Below are 27,761 nucleotides of genomic sequence, written 5' to 3' on the forward strand. Positions count from 1 at the left end.
TCTCGCAGGCATAGAGCAGGGTTGGGAGGGGAATGGCTTTATAAACAAGCCCCTTGGTCTCCCTACGGATGTCCCGGTCCTCAAACACTCTCTGCTTCATTCAGAAAAATGCTGCACTTGCAGAGCTCAGGAGGTGTTGTATTTTGGTGTCGATGTTGACTTTGGTGGAGAGGTGGCTGCCAAGGGAGCAAAAATGGTCCACATTTTCTAATGTTACACCTAGGCTTGGGCGGTTTCGTTCGTTAATTTCGTAATTCGTTATTAATTCGTATTTAAATTAGCTTACGATCCAATATTGAGCCATGCAAGACTACTGTGAGGAGTAATTAAAAATTGAAACAATTTTTCAATTTATTATTTTTATTTATTTATTATTTCAATTACTTCTACCCCGCCCTTCTCACCCCCGAGGGGGGACTCAGGGCGGCTTACAAGCGAAGGCACAATTCGATGCCTATATCACATTATACAAAACATACAAAACAATTTAAGCAAATTAACAGATTAAAACATCAATACAATATCAAAACATAAACAATCTCATGTTCAGTGTTTAGAGTTCCGAGTGTCCATTCTGTTTCATCAATTCCTGCTCATCGTCGGGTTTTTCCTTTAGCTGCCAGAATGCCCGAAGGCTTGGTCCCACATCCAGGTCTTCAGTTTTTTCCTGAATGATAAGAGGGAGGATGCTGATCTAATCTCCCCGGGGAGTGAGTTCCACAGGTGGGGGGCCACCACTGAGAAGGCCCTGCTCCTCGTCCCCACCAACCTCACTTGTGAGAGTGGCGGGGTTAAGAGCAGAGCCTCCCCAGAAGATCTTAAGCTTCGAGATGGGATGTAGAGGGAGATCCATTCGGACAGATACACTGGGCCGGAACTGTTTAGGGTTTTGTAGGTCAAAACCAGCACCTTGAATTGTGCTCGGAATTGGATCGGCAGCCAGTGGAGCTGATGTAACAGGGGGGTGGTGTGCTCCCTGTACGCTGCTCCGGTGAGCAATCTGGCTGCTTCTCGCTGGACTAGTTGAAGTTTCCGAGCAGTCTTCAAAGGCAACCCCACGTAGAGTGCGTTGCAGTAATCCAACCGGGATGTGACAAGAGTGTGGACCACTGTGGCCAGATCAGACTTCCCGAGGTACGGGCGCAGCTGGCGCACAAGTTTTAATTGTGCGAAAGCTCTCCCGGCCACTGCTGAGACCTGGGGTTCCAGGCTCAGCGATGAGTCCAGGGTCACTCCCAAGCTGCGATCCTGCATCTTCAGGGGGAGTGTAACCCCGTCTAACACAGGCTGTAACCCTATGCCTTGTTCGGCCTTACGACTGACCAGTAGGACCTCTGTCTTGTCTGGATTCAATTTCAATTTGTTAGCTCTCATCCAGTCCGATACAGCAGCTAAACACCGGTTCAAGGTCTGGACAGCCTCCTTGGGGACAGGTGGGAAGGAGTGACAGATTTGGACATCATCTGCATAGAGATAACATCTTAGTCCAAAACTCCGAATGATCTCTCCCATTTGGAGGGTTTTTTAGCATATTGCGCAATCGCATCCGCCATTAACGAATTGATTCATAATTTTACGAAATTTCGTATATTTCGAACTTTTTTAAAGGAAAATTTTGGAATTCTTTAAAAAAACAAAACGCAAGGGCCCCCTAAAAACGAAACGAGTTTAGAACCACATTTTTCTGTGGTTACCCAAGCCTAGTTACACCATTAAGCTGTATCTCTGGCACTGGAGAGGGATGGGCTAGTGTCTGCTGGAAGAGCACCTTGGTTTTCTCGATGTTCAATGACAGGCTGAGCTTCTCGTATGCTTCTGTAAAGGTGTTTAGAGTGGCTTGTTGGTCTTCTTCTGAATGCGCACAGAGGACGTTGTCATCAGCATACTGGAGTTCTATAACAAATGTTGTTGTAACCTTGGTTTTGGCTTTCAGTCTGCTGAGGTTGAATAGCTTGCCATCTGTCCGATAGATGATTTCCGCTCCAGTGGGAAGCTTCCCATCAACAAGGTGAAGTATCATAGCGATGAAGATGGAGAATAAAGTTGGGGCAATAACACATCATCCCTGTTTGACACCCGATTCCACCTTAAATGGGTCCCTTTGGGAGCCATTGCTGTCCAAGATTGGTACAGAAAGTGTGGTTGCATCAGAACTCCATCTGACATCTTTGCTGGTTGGCTCTTCACAGTGTTGGGAAATGTAATAAACTCTCACTAGATTTTCTGAAGTGTCCACCCATTTACTGATCTGTGTGACCAGAAAGGAATGCAGTGGGGCTTTGGGAAACGAGACTATGGGTTTAATTCAGGCATGGGCAAACTTCGGCCCTCCCAGGTGTTTTGGACTCCAACTCCCACCATTCCTAACAGCCTCAGGCCCTTTCCATTTCCTTTTCCACTTAAGAGGCTGAGAGAGAAAAGGAAGGAGCCTAGGCTGTTAGGAATGGTGGGAGTTGGAATCCAAAACACTTGGAGGAAGGCCCAAGTTGACCCATGCGTGGTTTAATTGATTAGCCTTAGTCAACACAGTGCGGTCAGTTCCAGGTGCACAAGGGGTGCTCAAAGGTGAGGGGCATTCCAATGGGTGAGGCTGGCTCGAGGCATGGGAGACAGGTCTTTCTCGCAGATAGTCCTGATCTTATCAATGGAAGCAGGAAAGGGACCCAGGAACTCTGACGTGAATCCATTGATTGTTTCCTCTCATGTCTCCGAGTTCATTGTGAGAGGATTATGGGAATTGAAGGAAGGGGTCTGATGTGTTGGGGCAGCACTCCAAAAGGTCATTCATGACAAAAGGTTATTATGAGGAAAGTGTGTGCATGCTTGCTAGGTCCAGGATTTCAAATATTTTATAATTTGGGTGTCCAATTTCTCAATGTCAACACAATCCAAGCCCTCCAGACAGATGGCCATCCAACCTCTGCTTAACTGTGTGTGGTAGGGGTGAAAGACCACCATAATGGAGTCTTAAGCCCAAGGAGGGGGCTGGCCCTTGAATTGTGGTCCAGTCCTGATGTAACTCAATGGGCTCCCATGTGCCTTCTTCGTATCTGCCCAGATGTGACTTGCATCAGTTGTGGAAAGTCTTCTACTCTCGCTTCTCCTTCCATTTGAATATTTCAACCCACAACTTCCTCCCCTCTCCCTTTTTAAAAGAGATGATCACAGATGCTTACGCGGTCTTCAGAAAGTGAAACTAAGTGAAACTTTCCCCTTTGCGGGGCTGCCAAATTCAAGTGGTCAAGCTATTTTCAGCAAGGAGAGGTGTGTGCTGTACCCACCTGCCATGAAGGAAGGAAAGAAGGGGACAACCGGGGTCCATCCTGATTCAAGGCCACCAATCCAGCCAACACCTCACACTCCAAGGACATGATTTCCACCACTCTGCGGTCTCTCCCACTTTTGGACACATCAAAGCTCAATATTCGGCAGCCCAGGTATCACTGATTCGGGATGATGGGTTTTGTTTCCCGTGGACCAACCAACAGATAGCCCACATGTGCTAGAATAAAGTAAAGCCAAAGCGCAGAGCAAGTTCAGGTTTGCTTTGTTGTTGTTGATGTTGTTATTGTTGTTCATTCTTTCAGTCATTTCTGAGTCTTCGTGACCGCATGGACCAGCCCACACCAGAGCTCCCTGTCGGCCGTTACCACCCCCAGCTCCCTCAAGGTCAGTCCAGTCACTTCAAGGATGCCATCCATCCATCTTGCCCTTGGTCGGCCCCTCTTCCTTTTTCCTTCCATTTTCCCCAGCATCATTGTCTTCTCTAGGTGATCTTATGGACCAGCCCACGCCAGAGCTCCCTGTTGGCTGTCACCACCCACAGCTCCTTCAAGGTCAGTCCAGTCACTTCAAGGATGCCATCCATTCATCTTGCCCTCTTCCTTTTTCCTTCCCTTTTCCCCAGTATTATCGTCTTCTCCAAGCTTTCCTGTCTTCTCACGATATGGCCAAAGGACTTCATCTTGGCCTCTACTATCCTTCCCTCCAATGAGCAGTCGGGCTTTATTTCATAGAATCCTAGAATCCTAGAGTTGGAAGAGACCTCCTGGGCCATCATCCAGTCCAACCCCATTCTGCCAAGAAGCAGGAATATTGCACTCAAATCACCCCTGACAGATGGCCATCCAGCCTCTGTTTGAAAGCTTCCAAAGAAGGAGCCTCCACCACACTCTGGGGCAGAGAGTTCCACTGCTGAACGGCTCTCACAGTCAGGAAGTTCTTCCTCATGTTCAGATGGAATCTCCTCTCTTGTAGTTTGAAGCCATTATTCCATGCCCTAGTCTGCAAGGCAGCATAGAATCATAGAATCATAGAATCATAGAATCATAGAGTTGGAAGAGACCTCCTGGGCCATCATCCAGTCCAACCCCATTCTGCCAAGAAGCAGGAATATTGCATTCAAAGCACCCCTGACAGATGGCCATCCAGCCTCTGCTTAAAAGCTTCCAAAGAAGGAGCCTCCACCACACTCTGGGGCAGAGAGTTCCACTGCTGAATGGCTCTCACAGTCAGGAAGTTCTTCCTCATGTTCAGATGGAATCTCCTCTCTTGTAGTTTGAAGCCATTGTTCCATTGCGTCCTAGTCTCCAAGGAAGCAGAAAACAAGCTTGCTCCCTCCTCCTCCTCCCTGTGGCTTCCTCTCACATATTTATCCATGGCCCTCATATCTCCTCTCAGCCTTCTCTTCTTCAGGCTAAACATGCCCAGTTCCCTAAGCCGCTCCTCATAGGGCTTGTTCTCCAGACCCTTGATCATTTTAGTCGCCCTCCTCTGGACACATTCCAGCTTGTCAATATCTCTCTTGAATTGTGGTGCCCAGAATTGGACACAATATTCCAGGTAAAGTGGTCTGACCAAGGCGGAATAGAGCATGGGGAGCAGGACTTACCTAGATCTAGACACTAGGCTCCTATTGATGCAGGCCAAAATCCCATTGGCTTTTTTTGCTCAACACAAAGATGCCCTTTGTGTTGAGTGATTAAAATGCCCATAGACCCTATCATTCCAGGTGGTCTAGCTTTGCCCTCCGAAGCCTGGTCTGATAAGAGCCATTTACTTTATTGTCCCTGGAAGTAGGCTTGGGGATTATCAACTCAGGAAATGTGGGGGCTTCCAGAGTCAAGAGTTGCTGGTTTATGAGAAAAAAGGTTGCTTTCCTTCATGCTTTCATATAAACACACATACACATAAGGGATGGGGAATGGGGCAAGGGAACATACAAGGAATTCACAGGAAGAGAGAGGGAATCGTGCAGGGTCTCAGGGAAAACCACATCAGCCCACCAAAGTCCATAAAAGTTCATAAAGTTTGGTAAAAGTTTACAAAAGTTCCTACAAAGTTCATGAAAGTTCATGGAAAGTCCATAAGAGTTGGGTCATGGAAAAAGCCTCACGTTCCCACATGGGGGAGAGATAGGGGATTGTGGGGTCATTCCAGCCTTAGCAAAACTATGAATTCCCTGATTTTGAACTATCTTTTACAGCAGTGTTTCTCAACCCTCCTAATGCCGCGACCCCTTAATACAGTTCCTCATGTTGTGGTGACCCCCAACCATATTTTTTTTTCATTGCTACTTCATAACAGTAATTTTGCTACTGTTATGAATCGTCATGTAAATATCTGATATGCAGGATGTATTTGCCCACGATCAACAGAAAATACTGGAAGGGTTTGGTGGCCAATGACCTTGAGTTTGGGAGTTGTAGTTCACCTACATCCAGAGAGCACTGTGGACTCAAACCATGATGGATCTGAACCAAACTTGGCACGAATACTCAATATGCCCAAATGTGAACACTAGTGGAATTTGGGGAAAATAGACCTTGACATTTGGGAGTTGTAGTTGCTGGGATTTATAGTTCACCTACAATCAAAGTACAGTCTGTGTCCCATCAATGATAGAATTGGGCCAAATTTCCCACACAGAACCCCCATGACCAACAGACAATATTGTGTTTTCTGATAGTCTTTGGCGACCCCTCTGACACCCCATCATGACCCCCCCCCCCCGGGGTCCCGACCCCCAGGTTGAGAAACACTGTTTTACAGAGTCCTCGGGGGGGGGGGTCACCTCCGATCTCATACCTGGCTAATCTAAACGCATTCACGTCTCCAGAGCCAGATGAACTCTACCCAAGGGGTCTAAAAGAACTAGCAGAACCGAACAGCTGGCAATCATCTTTGAGAGTTCCTGGAGAATGGGAGAAGTTCCAGCCGACAAGAAGAAGCCTGTTTGGCAGCGGAATCTGCTGCTTCCTGGGAATCCAGCGGAGCCTCCTTTTTTGGAGGTCTTTAAGCAGACGCCGGATGGCCATTTGTCAGGAGGGTTTTGACTGGGTGTTCCTTCCCAGCAGGAGAGGAGCAGTCTGGATGGCCCTTGGGCTCTCCTCCAACTCCTCTAACTCTCAGAGAAGAGAGGGAAGGGCTACAGAGCAGTGGTTCTCAACCTTCCTAATGTCACGACCCCTTAATACAGTTCCTACTGTATTAGGAACAGAACATTAGGAAGAACTTCCTGACTGTGAGAGCCGTTCAGCAGTGGAACTCTCTGCCCCGGAGTGTGGTGGAGGCTCCTTCTTTGGAAGCTTTTAAGCAGAGGCTGGATGGCCATCTGTCAGGGGTGATTTGAATGCAATATTCCTGCTTCTTGGCAGAATGGGGTTGGACTGGATGGCCCAGGAGGTCTCTTCCAACTCTTTGATTCTAGGATTCTATGATTCTAATCCTCATGTTGTGGTCACCCCCAACCATAAAATTATTTTTGTTGTTACTTCATAACTGTAATTTTGCTATTGTTATGAATTATGATGTCAATATCTGATATGTATGATGTATATTCATTCACTGGACCAAATTTAGCACAAATATGCCTGCGTTTGAATACTGGTGGGGTTGGGGGGGTTGATTTTGTCATTTGGGAGTTGTAGTTGCTGGGATTTATAGTTAACCTACAATCAAAGAGCATTTTGAACACCACCAACAGTGGACTTGAACCAAACTTGGCACACAGAAGTCCCATATTGGAAGAATTTGGTGGGCATTGACCATGAGTTTTTGAGTTGTAGTTTACCTACATTCAGGGAGCACTGTAGACTCAAGCAGTGATGGATCTGGATCAAACTTGGCATGAATACTCAACATGCCCAAATGTGAACACCAGTGTAGTTTGGGGATACAGACCTTGACATTTGGGAGTTGTAGTTGCTGGGATTTATAGAATCATAGAATCATAGAATCAAAGAGTTGGAAGAGACCTCGTGGGCCCTCATCCAGTCCAACCCCATTCTGCCAAGAAGCAGGAATATTGCACTCAAATCACCCCTGACAGATGGCCATCCAGCCTCTGTTCAAAAACTTCCAAAGAAGGAACCTCCACCACACTCCGGGGCAGAGAGTTCCACTGCTGAACGGCTCTCACAGTCAGGAAGTTCTTCCTCATGTTCAGAAAGAACTTCCTGACTATGGTTCACCTACAATCAAAGAGCATTCTGAACCCCACCAACAACGGAATTGGGCCAAGCTTCCCACACTTCCCATGACAATGTGTTTTCTGATGGCCTTTGGCGACCCCTCTGACACCCCTTTGCGACCCCCACAGGGGTCCCGACCCCCAGGTTGAGAAATGCTGCTATAGAGCCATTAGGCCAGGCATGGACACACCTTGGTGTTTTGGACTTCAACTCCCTACTGGCTATTAGGAATGGTGGGAGTTGCAGTCCAAAACACTTAGACGGTCAAAGTTGGCCCATGATTGCATGAGGCCTTCTGCTCAGATCAAGGCAAACATGTCTGTCTGTGTGTGGACACTCCCTTCCTCTGCTCCCTCCCTGCAAGGTGGGCTTTCCCCATCAATCAGAGGAAGGAGGAGGCAGAGGAGGCGGCAAAGCTCCCAGTGACGCCAGGGGTGACTCCTCTCTGATGCGCCATCCATCAACCACATCCTGTCTCTGCTGAGAACCCGGCTCTACAAGCCACACTGAGGTCTCTCTCTGTGTGTGGCTTTCCCCTTGGGGGTCCCACAGGATGCCGCAGGACGTGACCTATGCCGACCTGAGGTTCACCCAGAGCCACCCAGAAGGTACAGAGACATAGCCCCCTCCCCTTCTGCTGCCCCCTTGGTCGGCCTTCCTAACCCCTTTCCCTCACGCTGCCCCAGGGACACGTCTGGAGGACCTCACCTATGAGAACGTCCAAGTGTCCAGGCGCCAGGACCAGAAGGCAGGTGAGTGAGGGACTAATGCAGTGGTTCTCAACCTTCTGAATGCCGTGACCCCTTACTACAGTTCCTCATATTGTGGTGACCCCCAACCATAAAATTATTTTTGTTGCTGCTTCATAACTGTAATGTTGCTACTGTTATGAATCGTAATGTGGGGTTGGGGTGGGATTGATTTTGTCATTTGGGAGTTGTAGTTGCTGGGATTTATAGTTCACCTACAATCAAAGAGCATTCTGAACTCCATTAACGATGGAATTGAACCAAACTTGGCACACAGAACTCCCATGACCAAGAGAAAATACTGGAAGGGTTTGGTGTGCATTGACCTTGAGTTTGGGAGTTGTAGTTCACCTACATCCAGAGAGCACTGTGGACTCAAACAAGCAGGTGTGCCTGTAGCTTAGTAGGCCTCTGTGTTAGTTTGCCTCAGTTGGAGAAAGGTCTCAGTCTGTGATTTTGTCATTTGAGAGTTGTAGTTGCTGGGATTTATAGTTTACCTACAATCAAAGAGCATCCTGAACTCCATTAACGATGGAATTGAACCAAACTTGGCACACAGAACTCCCATGACCAACAGAAAATACTGGAAGAGTTTGGTGAGTTTGGGAGTTGTAGTTCACCTACATCCAGAGAGCACTGTGGACTCAAACAATGATGGATCTGGACTAAACGGCATGAATAGTCAATATGCCAAATTTGAACACTGGTGGAGTTTGGGGGAAATAGACCTTGACATTTGGAAGTTGTGGTTGCTGGGATTTCTAGTTCACCTACAATCAAAAAACCTTCTATACCCCACCAATGATAGAACTGGGTGAAACTTCCCAAACAGAACACCCATGACCAACAGAAAATATTGTGCTTTCTGATGGTCTTTGGCGAACCCTTTGACACCCCCTCGTGACCCCCCCAGGGGTCCTGACCCCCAGGTTGAGAAACACTGGACTAATGGCTTTAACTGTTAATTGTTGATTGTTTTTATATGGTTATTTTATATGTAAATGTTTTGACTGTATTTTATCTTGTGGGGCATTGACTGCCAAATGTTAACCGCCTTGCGTCGCCTTCGGGCTGAGAGGGGTGGGATACAAATATAGTAAGCAAGCAAGCAAGTAAGTAAGTAAGTAAATAAGGGGGGCAGAAATTTGGGGTTGGTGGTTAGTGTCATAGCAGCAAGATTGCTTTATCATAGAATCCTAGGATCCTAGAGTTGGGAGAGACCTCCTGGGCCATCATCCAGCCCAACCCCATTCTGCCAAGAAGCAGGAATATTGCATTCAAAGCCCCCCTGACAGATGGCCATCCAGCCTCTGTTTAAAAGCCTCCAAAGAAGGAGCCTCCACCACACTCTGGGGCAGAGAGTTCCACTGCTGAACGGCTCTCGCAGTCAGGAAGTTCTTAAAATCATAGAATCATAGAATCATAGAATCATAGAATCCTAGAGTTGGAAGAGACCTCATGGGCCATCTAGTCCAACCCCTTTCTGCCAAAAAGCAAGAATATTGTATTCAAAGCCCCCCTGACAGATGACCATCCAGCCTCTGCTTCAAAGCCTCCAAAGAAGGAGCCTCCACCACACTCCAGGGCAGAGAGTTCCACTGCTGAACAGCTCTCACAGTCAGGAAGTTCTTCCTCATGTTCAGGTGGAATCTCCTCTCTTGTAGTTTGAAGCCATGGTTCCATTGCGTCCTAGTCTCTCTCCAGGGAAGCAGAAAACAAGCTTGCTCCCTCCTCCTCCCTGTGGCCTCCTCTCACATATTTATACATGGCTCTCATCAGGTCTCCTCTCAACCTTCCCTTCTTCAGGCTAAACATGCCCAGCTTCTTTAGCCGCTCCTCATAGGGCTTGTTCTCCAGACCCTTGATCATTTGATCATTTGAGTAACCCTCCTCTGGACACATTTCGGCTTGTCACTATCTCTCTTGAATTGTGGTGCCCAGAAGGAGGGAGCAAACTTGTTTTCTGCTTCCTTGGAGACTAGGATGCAATGGAGCAATGGCTTCAAAGTACAAGAGAGGAGATTCCGTCTAACATTATGAATCGCCATGTAAATAATGATCTGCAGGATGTATTTTCAGTCATTGGAGCAAATTTGGCACAAATACCCGGTATGCCCAAATTTGAATACTGGAGGGGTTGGCGGGGAAATTGATTCTGTCATTTGGGAGTTGTAGTTGCTGAGATTTATAGTTAACATGTAAACAAAGAGCATTCTGAACCCCACCAACAATGGAATTGAACCAAAGATGGCACAGAGAACATAATCAACAGAAAATACTGGAAGGGTTTGATGGGTATTGACCTTGAGTTTGGGAGTTGTAGTTCACCTACATCCAGAGAGCACTGTGCGCTCAAACATTGATGGATCTGGACCACTCAATATGCCCAAATGTAAACACTGATGGGGTTTGGGGAAAATAGACTTTGACATTTGGGAGTTGTAGATACTGGGATTTATAGTTCACCTACAATCAAGGAGCATTCTGAACCCCACCAATGATAGAATTGGGCCAAACTTCCCATACTGTGTTTTCTGATGGTCTTTGGTGACCCCGGTGACACCCCTTTGCAACCCCCTCAGGGGTCCCGACCCCCAGGTTGAAAAGCACTGCCCTAAATGGTTCTGGCCCAACTTACCTGTCCGAACGCATCTCCTCCTATCAGGCCCGTAGCCAGGATTTCGATTTGGGGGAGGGCTGAGTTTGTTTCGGGGGGGGGGGGGGGCTGAGTCTGAGTGAAAGAGGGTCTAGCCTAGCAAACCTTTTGTATCATTACCCCAATACCCCCATCATGCATATGGGATATATTGAGTAGGGTAATCAGATCATGATATGAATAAACATAACAGTTTAAATAATGCACCAGTAAGGCCTTTTCGCGAACCACTATGAGAATTGCAGGGGGGGGGGTGAAGTTCCCCAAGCCTCCCCCCCCCGCCCCCCCGGCTACATGCCTGCCTCCTATGAACTAGTTAGGACATTAAGATCATCTGGGGAGGCCTTGCTCTTGGTCCTGCCTGCATCACAGGTACGTCTGGTGGGGATGAGAGACAGGGCCTTCTCAGTGGTGGCCCCTCGGCTGTGGAACGCCCTTCCTACAGAAATTAGATCGGCCCCCTCCCTGTTGGCATTTCGGAGGAAAGTGAAGACCTGGCTGTTCGAGCAGGCGTTTGAAAAGGCAGTGTAATGAACACAGAATTACGGAACAACGGATGATGAGATTGGATCATGATTTTACTTGAGACGCTAATGAGATGTTATATTGAGGTTTAACTGTTTATTTTGTTGTGGTTTAATTGTTTTTTAACTGCTTTTATATGTCAAGCATTGAATTTTTGCTATTGTTAACCGCTTTGGGTCACTTGAGGGCTGAGAAAAGCGGTATATAAATGAAGTAAATAATAATAATCATAACTAAATAATTCCTGCCCAGGCAGGGGTGGGGTCATGACCCCAGGGGATTCCCCTTTTCTTGATGATGTCCATCTTTCTGCAGTCCTGAGGTGTCCTGGCTTCTCTTGCAGGGGCCAAGCGTCCGGCCTGGTGTGCCGCTCTGGGATTTGCAGGAGCCGCCCTCGTCCTCCTGGCTGCCCTCATAGGCCTTGGAGTCCACTGTAAGTCACCCAGATGATGATGATGATGGTGATGATGGTATTTATATTGATTTAAATCTTTCTCTTATGGATATGTATTTATATCTTGTTCCGCTGCCACCATCTTCCCTGCAAGCCGTTGCACTATGTTAACAAAACTGTGATATTTTTTTCTGTTCCTGGTTTGAAAGTGTGATTTCCTGTTTGTGCGGTACGGGGTTGTTCCAACTCCAGAAAATTTGGGGGGTTTTTTTGTGGCTGCCACAAACTATGCTGAATTGGATGAGACTCTAAACTTCATCACATTTACTAAATTCCACTGAGTCATACATTTCAGAAGTGGAAACCTATTGTGTTCATCGCATTAGGTTGGGTTCAAGTGTAGGGTTGAGCATTCTTTCCGTGTCTAAAGCGTTGGGAACAGCTTTCTTGTCATACTTTTCAGGAGCTGCTTGGGAAGTGGATTCTTGGCAATATTTATCTATTTATTTATTGTGTCATCAGCAACCATACCCTTGTATTACAATTCTAACAGAATCATAGAATCATTGAATCATAGAATCCAAGAGTTGGAAGAGACCTCCTGGGCCATCCTCCAGTCCAACCCCATTCTGCCAAGAAGCAGGAATATTGCATTCAAATCACCCCTGACAGATGGCCATCCAGCCTCATAGAATCCTAGAGTTGGAAGAGACCTCCCGGGCCATCACCCAGTCCAACTCCCTTCTGCCAAGAAGCAGGAATATTGCATTCAAAGCACCCCCGACAGACGGCCATCCAGCCTCATAGAATCCTAGAATCAAAGAGTTGGAAGAGACCTCCTGGGCCATCATCCAGTCCAACCCCATTCTGCCAAGAAGCAGGAATATTGCATTCAAATCACCCCTGACAAATGGCCATCCAGCCTCTGCTTCAAAGCTTCCAAAGAAGGAGCCTCCACCACACTACAGGGCAGAGAGTTCCACTGCTGAATGGCTCTCACAGTAAGGAAGTTCTTCCTCATGTTCAGATGGAATCTCCTCTCTTGTAGTTTGAAGCCATTCCTCCATTGCGTCCTAGTCTCCAAGGAAGCAGAAAGGAAGCTTGCTCCCTCCTCCTCCCTGTGGCTTCCTCTCACATATTTATACATGGCTATCATCATATCTCCCTTCAGCCTTCTCTTCTTCAGGCTAAACGTGCCCAGCTCCTTAAGCTGCTCCTCATAGGGATTGTTCTCCAGACCCTTGATCACTCTAGTCGCCCTCCTCTGGACACATTCCAGCTTAGAGTCAATATCTCTCTTGAATTGTGGTGCCCAGAATTGGACACAATATTCCAGGTAAAGTGGTCTAACCAAAGCAGAATAGAGGGGTAGCATTACTTCCCTAGATCTAGAACAAAACAAACACAGAGATTAAAAAGAGAAAGAAAGAAAACACACACCGATTTTGCAAACTTGGTAGTTGGTTAAATGTCCTTTGACCAGTCTCTGGCCCCTTGGAGTGCCTCTGGTGTTGCCGCAAGAAGAAGGTCCTCCATTGTGCATCATGTGGCCGGGCTCAGGGTGCATTGCAGCAGGTGGTCAGTGGTTTGTTCTTCTCCACACTCGCATGCCGAGGATTCCACTTTGTGGCCCCATTTCTTGAGGTTGGCTCTGCATCTCGTGGTGCCAGAGCGCAGTCTGTTCAGTGCCTTCCAAGTCGCCCCGTCTTCTTCTGTGTGCCCAGGGGGGAGTCTCTCATTGGGTATCAGCCACTGATTGAGGTTCTGGGTTTGAGCCTGCCACTTTTGGACTCTCACTTGCTGGGGTGTTCCAGCGAGTGTCTCTGTAGATCTAAGAAAACTATGTCTTGATTTGAGTTGTTGACGTGCTGGCTGATACCCAAACAGGGGATGAGCTGGAGATGTCTCTGCCTTGGTCCTTTCACTATTGGCTGATACTTCCCGGCGGATGTCAGGTGTTGCAATACCGGCTAAACAGTGCAATTTCTCCAGAGGTGTAGGGCGCAGACACCCCGTGATAATGCGGCATGTCTCATGAAGAGCCACATCTACTGTTTGAGCGTGGTGAGATGTGTTCCACACTGGGCATGCGTACTCAGCAGCAGAGTAGCATAGCGCAAGGGCAGATGTCTTCACTGTGTCTGGTTGTGATCCCCAGGTTGTGCCAGTCAGCTTTCGTATGATGTTGTTTCTAGCGCCCACTTTTTGCTTGATGTTCAGGCAGTGCTTCTTGTAGGTCAGAGCACGGTCCAAAGTGACTCCTCCCAGGTATTTGGGTGTGTTGCACTGCTCCAGTGGGATTCCTTCCCAGGTAATCCTCAGAGCTCGGGATGCTTGTCTGTTCTTGAGGTGAAAGGCGCATGTCTGTGTTTTAGATGGGTTAGGGATCAGTTGGTTTTCCCTGTCATAGGCAGTAAGAGCACCTAGAACTTCGGAGAGCTTCTGTTCAACCGTCTCAAAGTTCCCTGCTTAAGCAGTAATGGCACGATCATCAGCATAGATGAAACTCTCTGTCCCTTCTGGCAGTGGCTGGTCATTTGTGTAGATGTTGAACATGGATGGCTGCCACAAACTATGCTGAATTGGATGAGACTCTAAACTTCACCACATCTACTAAATTCCACCAAGTCCTACACTTCAGAAGTGGAAACCTATTGTGTTCATCACATTAGGTTGGGTTCAAGTGTAGGGTTGAGCCTTCTTTCCGTGTCTAAAGCGTTGGGAACAGCTTTCTTGTCATACTTTTCAGGAGCTGCTTGGGAAGTGGATTTTTGGCAATGACCTGGATGTAGATGGGCAAAATGGCCAATTCTATAATGTGATGGCATTCATTGTTCTCAGGTTTAGAATGAAACATTTTCCCAATTTGTGAGAGGGGGGAATTGTGGGAGGAACCAACATACCCTTGTTAGGGAAAATTTTGCCATTTCCTTTTGCTCACTGTACTGTCGCACGCTGGGCCTGTGCATCAGACTGTAGACACGACATACATTCCGTGTGCCCAACGGGACGCCGGGGCTGCTTCAGATTAGAGGCCCTTGGACCTCCCTAAAACAAAGTTCTGTAGAGGTTTAAAGTAAGTCCAACAAAGTTCTTTATTGATGAAAACAAACAGGGACTCTAAAGCTTTCTTATGAGTCTATTGGCTCTTGCAATCTTGTCCACAGGGGACAGGCACTATCTTCTTAACTGTAACTAATGGGGAAATGCTTAACTTCTCATCTGGGCAGTCTGTACTTGCCTCTGTTGGCATAGAGCCCCTGCACCCAGTACCAACTGTGTCTGGCTTCTGCGAGCGACCCTTACCAAGCAGAGCTTTGTAGACTTTTAGGGAAGCCTGTGCTTGACGGGGTGACACTCCCCCTGAAGGCGCAGGTTCGCAGCCTGGGAGTGACCCTGGACTCATCGCTGAGCCTGGAACCCCAGGTCTCGGCGGTGGTCAGGGGAGCTTTTGCACAATTAAAACTTGTGCGCCAGCTGCGCCCGTACCTTGGGAAGTCTGACTTGGCCACGGTAGTCCACGCTCTGGTTACATCCCGTTTAGACTACTGCAACACTCTCTACGTGGGGTTGCCTCTGAAGACTGCCCGGAAGCTTCAATCAGTCCAACGCGCGGCAGCCAGATTGCTAACAGGAGCAGGGTACAGAGACCATACGACCCCTCTGTTACGCCAGCTCCACTGGCTGCCTATCAGCTTCTGGGCACAATTCAAAGTGCTGGTGTTGACCTATAAAGCCCTAAACGGCTCCGGCCCAGTTTACCTGTCTGAACGGATTCTCCCCTATGAACCATCGAGGCTACTAAGATCTTCTGGGGGGGCCCTGCTCTCGGTCCCACCACCCTCACAATCGAGATTGGTGGGGACGAGGGACAGGGCCTTCTCTGTGGTGGCTCCCCGGCTTTGGAACTCCCTCCCACTAGAGGTTAGATCTGCCCCCTCCCTCCTGATGTTCAGGAAATCGCTAAAAACATGGCTCTGGAGGGCGGCATTCGAAGACTGAACCTGGAACCTTCCCTGTGATGACCTATGATGAACTGTGACTATGAATATGTTTTTGACTATGACTGGATTGACGATTTGGCATATTGTAATGATGTAAAGATGATGCTTTTATTGTACTGAGTTGTACTATTTTAATATGTATTGACCTGTAATTGTTGTTTTATATGATTGTATTTGATATGCACTGTAAACCGACCTGAGTCCCTCGCCGAGGTTGAGAAGGCCGGTAGAGAAATCTTCTAAATAAATAAATAAATAAATAAATAAATAAAAAGGAGTTCAGGTTTCGGTGATGGCTGGCTGAAGTCCTTCAGCAAAGGAGCTGTAAGGCTGTAATATCCTCAGCCAAGCTGTGGGGCCTTTTCTCCCCGGCCAAGCCGTAGAAGACGAAGCTTTCTGCAGGAGCTCTTGGTTTCATGTCCTGTATGGAAAGCTGCTCTGTGCAGACTGACTCAAAAAGGCTCCTCTTCCCTCCAAAACTCAAAAAGGGGCGGGACCAGGGCACCTAACGATAATTGACAGGTGGCTTGCCCTATGATTGCAAACTATAACAGGAAGCCACCCTGCTGCAAAATCCCAAGCCTGGGATTGCAAACAAACATTTAATGCATAGCAAACAGAATTGGAGCTCCTGGTACAGCTGTACCAGCACACTCGCTGAGATTTTCCTTTGCCAAAACCATTTCTTTTTTTTAAAATAGCCTTTCCGAGTCCTTCCCTCTAGGGCTGGGCAACCACGGAAAACTTTGTTTCTAAACTCGATTCGTTTTTTGGGGGGTTTTGCGTTCCGATATTTAAAAGAATTCCGAAATTTTTCTTTAAACAAGTTCGATATTTACGAAATTTCGTAAAATTACGAAACGTATACAAAACGAATACGAAACGAATACGAATCAATTCGTTAATGGCGGACGCGACCGCGCAATACGCTAAAAAACCTCCAAATGGGACAGGGGGAACTTCTGAAGCTTCCCTCTCCCTCTGTTGTTGACTGTTGGTGTGATATTTATAATTTTTTTCACTGATTAAACAAACAACAGCTATAAAACTTGCCCCAGACATGCGGAAATAATAACGAAACAATTTCGAAACGATTTCGAAACGAATACGAAACAAATACGAAGCAATTACGAAACGAATTGAAAAATTCATTTCGTTTTTAAGATGCTCCTGAATGGTTCGTTATCGCTTCGTAACCAAAAAAAATAACGAATTTTTAATGAATTACGAAATTACGAAACGAAACCGCCCAGCCCTACTTCCCTCCCCTCCCCTTTCCTTCCTTCAGTGTTATGTCTGTGCCTTGTGTTGAATGGGAAAACTGAGAGAGGGGGAGAGAAGGATGGCTGCATCGCCGTTTTCGCTCCCTCCTTCCTTGCTTCGGAAAATCATCCATTTTATTTCTAAATGGAGTATGACTGAGCACTACTATAAACATTCTCTACCAAACACTTCCCTGCTTCAATGTGATGATATGAACTTTAAGATCCTCTGGGGAGGCCCTACTCTCGATCCTGCCTTTGTCACAAGTACGTCTGGCGGGGACGAGAGACAGGGCCTTCTCAGTGGTGGCCCCTCGGCTATGGAACTCCCTCCCTAGGGATATTAGCTCGGCCCCTCCCTTTTAACATTCTGAAAAAACGTCAAGACTTGGCTTTTTGAGCGAGTGTTTGCAGATACAATATAAAAGACATAGATAAAAAATGGAACGACTGGACGACGCTATTGGATAATGCTTTTAACAAGGAGACTCAAACTGATACATGTTTTTTTACTGATATTGATTGTTTCATTTGATTTTATATTTAAATTAACCGTTTTAATGATAGTTTATGCCTTTGACGTTGACTGTAAACCGCCCTGAGTCGCCTGTGGGCTGAGAGGGGTGGTATATAAACATAGTAAATAAATAAAATATTGTGAGATGAGATGTCCATTGAAAAATGAATATGTGCTGCAGGACGATGTCCCTCCTGCATAATATTTAGTTTTTGCAGTTTAATAAACTTTTTCTATGTTTTTATGATAGAAGCAATTAAAAAATGACATTCACAACCCAGGAACAAAAGTCACGTGACATTGTGTTGTGGGGAGAGGAAGGGCCCTAACCGGAAGCAATGCTCAGCAGGCAATGGACTGGGATTCAGAGTTGGGTTCAGGGGCACCCGCCCTGACCGCCTCCCTGGGATCCTTGTGTTTTTGCAGACCAGCGGATCCAGAAAACCTCAGAGGAAGAGAAGGTCCAGCTGTCCGAGCGGCTTAGAGAGGAGGAAGAGAGGGTGCAGGCGGTGCAGACGCAACTCAGTTGGGCCAAACGGGAACTGAACCGCATCAGGGATACTTTGACGGAAAGCCAACATCAGGAGATGCAAAACCTCAAGAGGGAAGAGGCGCTCAACGCCAGCTGGGTCCAGGTCGCCAAAGGTGAGAGGAGACACCGGAGCAGCCCCTCCCCACCCCCAGACCCCTCTCCCCTCGCCTCAGGCCTCTTAGATAGCAATGCCCTCAACAGTTCCGGCCCAACTTACCTATCCAAATGTGTCACCCCTTACGAACCTTCCAGGAATTTAAGATCATCTGGGGAGTACCCTTGGGGGCCTTGGTACATTGGCCATGGTGGACAGAAGCCTGGTGGGCTCAGCTTGAGACCCTCAGGCCAGTACTGCCCAGGGAACCCACCTTCCAGACCCACATTTATTTCCCCTACAGACTGGTGCCCCGAGGACTGGGTTCTGTACCACGGAAAGTGCCTCCTCTTCTCCACAGGAAGGAAAATATGGGCAGAAAGCAATGCGGCCTGTGAAGCTCAGTCGTCTCGCCTTCTCATCACCCGATCTTGGAAGCCGGCTTGGTTCAAGGTATGGCTTTAATGGTCCCCGTGGGGCTGGCATCAGGTGGGACTTCAAAGAGGGCGAGTCCCCTAGGGGAGAGAGGGTGGGCTAGAAATAAAGTATTATTATCATTATTAATGAGTGAGTGGCAGACCCCTTGTGACTTACGGTTGCCCCTCCACCCCCCTGTGGTTAGCGATGGGCCAGAAGGGATGGTCAGTCCCTGCATGTCCAGCAATGGGGTTCAAGGGGCAACCTCTCTCACCCCAACTGCTTCAAGCAGTCAAAAGGCTTTGGAGGAAGTTTGGGTCAGCTTTGCTTGGCTCACTAAGAGGTAATGTTGTGGCTAACTAGGACCGCGGTTAAAGAGGGTCCATGCCTGGCGAGGGTATGCAAAACCAGATAGACCAGGACAGGTTTCTTCAATTTGGCTAAAAAGGATACAAGTACAGCAATTTGCTTCCAAACCTTCAAGCATAAGCAATGCATCTAGAGAAATACAAGACACACAGAGTGCAATAGGCTTGGCGATTATCTTGCCTTGGGGTGGGGTTTGCCCACCCCTCTTGTCCGGGAAATCTCTCAGCGGGGAGGTGAATGTGTCTCTGCACTTACATCTGGTTATATTATGGTAAATATAGTTTATACTATGTATGTATAGAATCATAGAATCATAGAATCAAAGAGTTGGGAGAGACCTCCTGGGCCATCATCCAGTCCAACCCCATTCTGCCAAGAAGCAGGAATATTGCATTCAAATCACCCCTGACAGATGGCCACCCAGCTTCTGTTTAAAAGCTTCCAAAGAAGGAGCTTCCACCACACTCCGGGGCAGAGAGTTCCACTGCTGAACGGCTCTCACAGTCAGGAAGTTCTTCCTCATGTTCAGGTGGAATCTCCTCTCTTGTAGCTTGAAGCCATTCCTCCCTTGCGTCCGAGTCTCCAGGGAAGCAGAAAACAATCTTGCTCCCTCCTCCCTGTGGCTTCCTCTCACATGGCTATCATATCTCCTCTCAGCCTTCTCTTCTTCAAGCTAAACATGCCCAGCTCCTTAAGCCGCTCCTCATAGGGCTTGTTCTCCAGACCCTTGATCATGTTGGTCACCCTCCTCTGGGCACATTCCAGCTTGTCAATATCTCTCTTGAATTGTGGTGCCCAGAATTGGACACAATATTCCAGGTAAAGTGGTCTAACCAAAGCAGAATAGAGGGGTAGCATGACTTCCTTAGATCTAGACACTATGCTCCTCTTGATGCAGGCCAACATCCCATTGGCTTTTTTTGCCTCCACATCACATTCCTGGCTCATGTTTAACTTGCTGTCCACGAGGACTCCAAGATCTCTTTCACACGTCCTGCTCTCGAGCCAGGCATCCACATCACATTATGAAGAAGACAACAACAATGAGGATGAAGATGTTTATTTATGCCCCACTTTGTCTACAAAAGAGACTCAAAGCGGTTCACAGCAGAATCAATGCAATATAATTTAAAACCTAAAAGACATACAAACATTGAAACAGAATTAAATATTAACAGTCTTAAAAATAGTTAAGACCCCCTGGAAATCGCCAGAAGCAGCCACACGTTCCCTTTTTGTGTGTCTGTGGCCACAAAGGGGCTTGATTGCTGAATTACAACGTATTAACAAACCGACTGGGCAAGTCACACTCTCTCAGCCTCAGAGGGAGATGAAGCCAACCCTCCTCTCAAGGAATCTTGCCAGGGAAGCCTTTCCTCTGTTTTGCCATTCTGAATTGCAGGCAGTTTCAGAGCAATCTTGCTGGAACTTGAGGCCAGCTGGGCGCGGGGGTGGAGTGTCCCCCTTTGCTCTTGATGTCGGGCACCCTCCCCCCCCCAAAATTAAGGGATAGTGACTTATAGTTCTGCAAAGGGCAAGGGCACCAGACTGCACAACAAGGGTTAAGTCTTGGTCACATTGCCACGGCACTGACAACAACAAGGACCCCACGAGGCTTTTTGGGAGATGGCTGGATCTTTGGACTTCTGCCTTTTTGTGAGAGTTGTAGTTTCCCAAGGACCAAAGCGTGAATCAGTTGCAGCACAGCTGGGGTTTCATCTGCCAGCCTTCCCAATGATCAGGGACTCTCTGCCTGCATGGCTTGGACTTCAGTATATACTATCTCCCTCATGAACTTTCCTCAAAGACCTTTTAAAACATTGGACTTCAGGCTTCTTCATGAAAATTGATCCTCTCATTAAATCTACTTGGGATGTGGGACAAAGATGGGGTTTTGTTGCTATAAAATGCTCATGATTTGAATGTATGTATCTTGCTATGAAACATTGCTTGTCCTCCCGCCTTTCTCTCCTGACCTTTCCCCTAGTAAAAAATGACCCAGGACTGTTGAAATGCCCGAGGGAGAGCCCATGCCTCCCTCGATACTCTTTTGTTGATCAACTCATCTGCATGAGACAATAGCCATGTATTCTTTATCTCATTTTCTGAGCATGTCTAGTGAGAGAAGGAAGTTCATGAGGACAAGGAAAAAATGATTGAAATTACAATGGGGCAGCATTGACCCCCTGGAGGTCCGCCACCCCAATCCTGTTTGTTTTTCTCCCAAAACCCATCAAGGACAGGAAAACCTTTGTTTGTGGAGATCGCACCTTGCCAGCCAAAACAATGCCCCTCTTCTGTCCTGCCTCCCTCTCCCTGATTTGCTAAGGAGCCAAAGAGGGAGGGAGTTTTGAAACTTTCAAACCTGTATTTTGTCTATAAATATGCTTGTAAATTGCCTAGCAGTATGCTTGTGGTGGAATGATTCCTGCAATGCATCCGATCTCAGCTGAATCGCTAATAAAACACCTCGGTCGCTTGAAACTTCTTCTGCTTTTGGTGGGGACTTATTATTTTAAATAATTTATCACTGAAATTGGCTCCGCCTGGCCTCACCAAGGTTTAAGGACTCTCTTTGGTGCAGTCCTCAGGGATCTCCTCCGCTGGGGAGACCCTCCTAAAAGCAGCTCAATATCACTCTCTCTGTCCAGGTCTCTCTGGACCTTTAGGGAAAGAAGTTGGTGTTTGCAGCGGCCTCAGCCAGCACTGACCAGTCTTCTTCGTTTTTGACCACAGGGTCTCCTGGGAAACAGTGAGCACTGGATTGGACTGAGAAGACAGAGTGAACAAACAAGCCCCTGGACTTGGGTTAATGGCTCAGCGTATGAAGGGTAAGTCTGAAAGAAGAGTAGAGCAGAGGGATCTGGGCTGGTGGGTAGAGGACGGGCAGAGCCCCGTACATCCACCATCAGAACCACACCCTAACACCACCACCACCATTCCAATGTACAATGCTGACACCCCCTCGCGACTCACACAGGGGTCCCAACCCCCAGGTTGAGAAACACTGCCCTATATGGTTCCAGCCCAGTTTACTTGTCCCAGCGTATCTCCCTCTATGATCCACCTCGGAGTTTACGATCATCGAGGAGGCCCTGGTCTTGATCCCGCCACCCTATTAAGTGCGACTGGTGGAGACGAGAGACAGGGCCTTCTCGGTGGTGCCCCCCCCCCCCCCAATGTATGGAATGCACTCCCTAGTGAAATCATGGCGACTCCTTCTCTCCTCTACTTCGGGAAAAAACTTAAGTCTTGGCTCCAGGGCCAAGCATTTGGGCAGCTGGCTGAGCAACAACTGTAATGACTTGTGAAAATTGTCAACTAAGAGACCTTGGATGGGAACTCTGGACTATGATTTGGATTTGCGGACTCAGACTTGGTTGTGTTAATATTTTAAGGGCCAATATTTTTAATGTATTGGTATTGCTTTTTGGAATGTCTTTTTATTGCTGTTGACCTGTTTATGTTAATGGTTGTGCTCTGACTGTTTCTTTGTCGGCATCTAATGACTGCCAATTGTAAGCCGCCCTGAGTCCCCCTTCGGAGGTTGAGAAGGACGGGATACAAAGGCTCTCAATCAATCAATCAATCAATCAATCAATCAATCAATCATTATCAACTGGATCTGAGAAGCCCAGATTCAGCCTCAACTCTCCAGGTTCATAACACCAAAAGGCTTTCCCAGGACGAATGAGAAGCTTTCCATCAGGAATCTTCCACCACACATCCATTTCAGTTTCCACCACAACACATTTACTCACTAATGCTTCCTCTTCATCTTGGAAAGAAGTGACGAGTGGAGTGCCGCAGGGTTCCCTCCTGGGCCCGGTCCTGTTCAACATCTTTATTCATGACTTAGATGAAGGGCTAGAAGGCAGGATCATCACGTTTGCAGACGGGACCAAAATGGGAGGGAGAGCCAAGACTCCAGAGGACAGGAGCAGGATTCAAAACAATCTTGACAGAGTAGAGAGATGATGGGCCAAAACTAACAAAATGAAGTTCAACAGGGACAAATGCAAGATACTCCACTTTGGCAGGAAAACCGAAATGCAAAGAGACAGAATGGGGGACAATGAGGCCTGGCTCGAGAGCAGGACGTGTGAAAAAGATCTTGGAGTCCTCGTGGACAACAAGTTAAACATGAGCCAGGAATGTGATGTGGCGGCAAAAAAAGCCAATGGGATTTTGGCCTGCATCAAGAGGAGCCTAGTGTCTAGATCTAAGGAAGTCATGCTCCCCATGCTCTATTCTGCTTTGGTTAGACCACATCTGGAATATTGTGTCCAATTCTGGGCACCACAATTCAAGAGAGATATTGACTCTAAGCTGGAATGTGTCCAGAGGAGGGCGACTCAAATGATCAAGGGTCTGGAGAACAAGCCCTATGAGGAGCGGCTTAGGGGACTGGGCATGTTTAGCCTGAAGAAGAGAAGGCTGAGAGGAGATATGATGATAGCCATGTGTAAATACGTGAGAGTAAGCCACAGGGAGGAGGAGGGAGCAAGCTTGTTTTCTGCTTCCTTGGAGACTAGGACGCAATGGAACAATGGCTTCAAACTACAAGAGAGGAGATTCCATCTGAACATGAGGAAGAACTTCCTGACTGTGAGAGCCGTTCAGCAGTGGAACTCTCTGCCCCGGAGGGAGTGTGGTGGAGGCTCCTTCTTTGGAAGCTTTTAAGCAGAGGCTGGATGGCCATCTGTCGGGGGTGATTTGAATGCAATATTCCTGCTTCTTGGCAGAAGGGGGTTGGACTGGATGGCCCAGGAGGTCTCTTCCAACTCTTTGATTCTATGATTCTATGATTCTAAGGACCCTCCACCACACTCCGGGGCAGAGAGTTCCACTGCTGAACGGATCTCACAGTCAGGAAGTTCTTCCTAATGTTCAGATGGCCGGCCCAAAGTGGCAAATCAACCCTCTGAAGGTTTGGGCGCCTGGATGTGTGCATGAAGAAAGAAGGAGGGTTCTGCCCTTGGGTTTCTTTAACAACCTTTGTCTTCCTCCTTTCAGGAAGGCCCTTCCACAAAGACATTCTCGCTACTATGGCAATTGCGCGCTGCTCAATGCTGGCAAACTGCAGCACGCCTCCTGCGACTCCTCCTTTCCCTACATCTGTGAGAGGGCCAAGGGTGGAGAGGAGCCAGGGGAGGAGAAATCCCATCGCCCACCGTCTGCTCGATAAGATCCCACCATCCATCGCTTCCAGAGGCACCGACCCGCCAATCACTCTTCACTTCTTCACTTCACTTCACTTCACTTTATTTCTTAATTAGTCGCTCTCCACCAAGGTGCTCCGAGCGACTTACCATCTAAAATAGCATTTACACAATATTTATTTATTGACAGCTTTTCTATTCGGCCCTTCTCCTCACCCCGCAGGGGACTCAGGGTGGATTACAGTGTACACATACATGGCAAACTTTCAATGCCAATTTTTGACGTATAAACATATACAGACATACACAGAGGCTATATTTAACTTTTTTTTTCTGGCCGCCAGGGGAGCTGTCGCTTTCATCGTCCATCTGCAACGCTGATGAAGCACTTCCGCATTCCCCGCATGCTTCCCCGCTGGAATGCTTTGCTGGAGTCTTCTTTATGGCCTCATAAATCATTGACATACAAACATATACAGACATACACAGAGGCTATTTAACATTTTCTGGCCGCCAGGGGAGCTGTCGCTTTCCTCGTCCATCTGCGATGCTGATGAAGCACTTCCGCATTCCCCACATGCTTCCCCACTGGAATGCTTTGCTGGAGTCTTCTTTATGGCCTCATAAATCATTGACATACAAACATATACAGACATACACAGAGGCTATTTAACGTTTTCTGGCCGCCAAGGGAGCTGTCGCTTTCCTCGTCCATCTGCGATGCTGATGAAGCACTTCCGCATTCCCCGCATGCTTCCCCGCTGGAATGTTTGCTGGAGTCTTCTTTATGGCCTCATAAATCATTGACATACAAACATATACAGACATACACAGAGGCTATTTAACGTTTTCTGGCCGCCAGGGGAGCTGTCGCTTTCCTCGTCCATCTGCGATGCTGATGAAGCACTTCCGCATTCCCCGCATGCTTCCCCGCTGGAATGCTTTGCTGGAGTCTTCTTTATGGCCTCATAAATCATTGACATACAAACATATACAGACATACACAGAGGCTATTTAACTTTTTTCCGGCCACCAGGGGAGCTGTCGCTTTCCTCGTCCATCTGTGACACTGATGAAGCACTTCCGCATTCCCCACATGCTTCCCCACTGGAATGCTTTGCTGGAGTCTTCTTTATGGCCTCATAAATCATTGACATACAAACATATACAGACATACACAGAGGCTATTTAACTTTTTTCCGGCCACCAGGGGAGCTGTCGCTTTTCTCGTCCATCTGCAACGCTGATGAAGCACTTCCGCATTCCCCGCATGCTTCCCCACTGGAATGCTTTGCTGGAGTCTTCTTTATGGCCTCATAAATCATTGACATACAAACATATACAGACATACACAGAGGCTATTTAACGTTTTCTGGCCGCCAGGGGAGCTGTCGCTTTCCTCGTCCATCTGCAACACTGATGAAGCACTTCCGCATTCCCCGCATGCTTCCCCGCTGGAATGCTTTGCTGGAGTCTTCTTTATGGCCTCATAAATCATTGACATACAAACATATACAGACATACACAGAGGCTATTTAACGTTTTCTGGCCGCCAAGGGAGCTGTCGCTTTCCTCGTCCATCTGCGATGCTGATGAAGCACTTCCGCATTCCCCGCATGCTTCCCCGCTGGAATGCTTTGCTGGAGTCTTCTTTATGGCCTCATAAATCATTGACATACAAACATATACAGACATACACAGAGGCTATTTAACTTTTTTCCGGCCACCAGGGGAGCTGTCGCTTTCCTCGTCCATCTGTGACACTGATGAAGCACTTCCGCATTCCCCACATGCTTCCCCACTGGAATGCTTTGCTGGAGTCTTCTTTATGGCCTCATAAATCATTGACATACAAACATATACAGACATACACAGAGGCTATTTAACTTTTTTCTGGCCACCAGGGGAGCTGTCGCTTTTCTCGTCCATCTGCAACGCTGATGAAGCACTTCCGCATTCCCCGCATGCTTCCCCACTGGAATGCTTTGCTGGAGTCTTCTTTATGGCCTCATAAATCATTGACATACAAACATATACAGACATACACAGAGGCTATTTAACGTTTTCTGGCCGCCAGGGGAGCTGTCGCTTTCCTCGTCCATCTGCAACACTGATGAAGCACTTCCGCATTCCCCGCATGCTTCCCCGCTGGAATGCTTTGCTGGAGTCTTCTTTATGGCCTCATAAATCATTGACATACAAACATATACAGACATACACAGAGGCTATTTAACGTTTTCTGGCCGCCAGGGGAGCTGTCGCTTTCCTCGTCCATCTGCGATGCTGATGAAGCACTTCCGCATTCCCCACATGCTTCCCCACTGGAATGCTTTGCTGGAGTCTTCTTTATGGCCTCATAAATCATTGACATACAAACATATACAGACATACACAGAGGCTATTTAACGTTTTCTGGCCGCCAAGGGAGCTGTCGCTTTCCTCGTCCATCTGCGATGCTGATGAAGCACTTCCGCATTCCCCGCATGCTTCCCCGCTGGAATGCTTTGCTGGAGTCTTCTTTATGGCCTCATAAATCATTGACATACAAACATATACAGACATACACAGAGGCTATTTAACTTTTTTCCGGCCACCAGGGGAGCTGTCGCTTTCCTCGTCCATCTGTGACACTGATGAAGCACTTCCGCATACCCCACATGCTTCCCCACTGGAATGCTTTGCTGGAGTCTTCTTTATGGCCTCATAAATCATTGACATACAAACATATACAGACATACACAGAGGCTATTTAACTTTTTTCCGGCCACCAGGGGAGCTGTCGCTTTTCTCGTCCATCTGCAACGCTGATGAAGCACTTCCGCATTCCCCGCATGCTTCCCCACTGGAATGCTTTGCTGGAGTCTTCTTTATGGCCTCATAAATCATTGACATACAAACATATACAGACATACACAGAGGCTATTTAACGTTTTCTGGCCGCCAGGGGAGCTGTCGCTTTCCTCGTCCATCTGCAACACTGATGAAGCACTTCCGCATTCCCCGCATGCTTCCCCGCTGGAATGCTTTGCTGGAGTCTTCTTTATGGCCTCATAAATCATTGACATACAAACATATACAGACATACACAGAGGCCATTTAACGTTTTCTGGCCGCCAGGGGAGCTGTCGCTTTCCTCGTCCATCTGCAACGCTGATGAAGCACTTCCGCATTCCCCGCATGCTTCCCCGCTGGAATGCTTTGCTGGAGTCTTCTTTATGGCCTCATAAATCATTGACATACAAACATATACAGACATACACAGAGGCTATTTAACGTTTTCTGGCCGCCAGGGGAGCTGTCGCTTTCCTCGTCCATCTGCAACGCTGATGAAGCACTTCCGCATTCCCCGCATGCTTCCCCGCTGGAATGCTTTGCTGGAGTCTTCTTTATGGCCTCATAAATCATTGACATACAAACATATACAGACATACACAGAGGCTATTTAACTTTTTCTGGCCGCCAGGGGAGCTGTCGCTTTCCTCGTCCACCTGCAACGCTGATGAAGCACTTCCGCATTCCCCGCATGCTTCCCCGCTGGAATGCTTTGCTGGAGTCTTCTTTATGGCCTCATAAATCATTGACATACAAACATATACAGACATACACAG

At 47.6% G+C, this 27,761-nt stretch overlaps 1 protein-coding gene across 1 annotated transcript; it reads left to right on the forward strand.

Moving 5' to 3' along the window:
• Nucleotides 1-7,760: 7,760 nt before the first annotated feature.
• LOC132766388 (oxidized low-density lipoprotein receptor 1-like) lies at nt 7,761-24,461 on the forward strand. The gene is made up of 7 exons (XM_067465588.1): nt 7,761-8,080; nt 8,159-8,224; nt 11,746-11,835; nt 18,006-18,224; nt 18,510-18,658; nt 21,728-21,822; nt 24,008-24,461. The coding sequence occupies exons 1-7, from the start codon at nt 8,026-8,028 to the stop codon at nt 24,177-24,179; spliced, it is 846 nt and encodes a 281-aa protein (XP_067321689.1). The 5' UTR covers nt 7,761-8,025; the 3' UTR covers nt 24,180-24,461.
• The last annotated feature ends 3,300 nt before the right edge of the window (nt 24,462-27,761 follow it).

The sequence above is a fragment of the Anolis sagrei genome, chromosome 2 (genome assembly GCF_037176765.1).
Source record: "Anolis sagrei isolate rAnoSag1 chromosome 2, rAnoSag1.mat, whole genome shotgun sequence".
NCBI lineage: Eukaryota > Metazoa > Chordata > Lepidosauria > Squamata > Dactyloidae > Anolis > Anolis sagrei.

Bases quoted from the DNA above. Each gene is read 5' to 3' on its own strand.
- LOC132766388 (XM_067465588.1), top strand. From the start codon at position 8,026: ATGCCGCAGGACGTGACCTATGCCGACCTGAGGTTCACCCAGAGCCAC. The intron at 8,225-11,745 runs GTGAGTGAGGGA...CTTCTCTTGCAG, and splicing joins GCGCCAGGACCAGAAGGCAG to GGGCCAAGCGTCCGGCCTGG. The intron at 21,823-24,007 runs GTAAGTCTGAAA...TCCTCCTTTCAG, and splicing joins AATGGCTCAGCGTATGAAGG to GAAGGCCCTTCCACAAAGAC.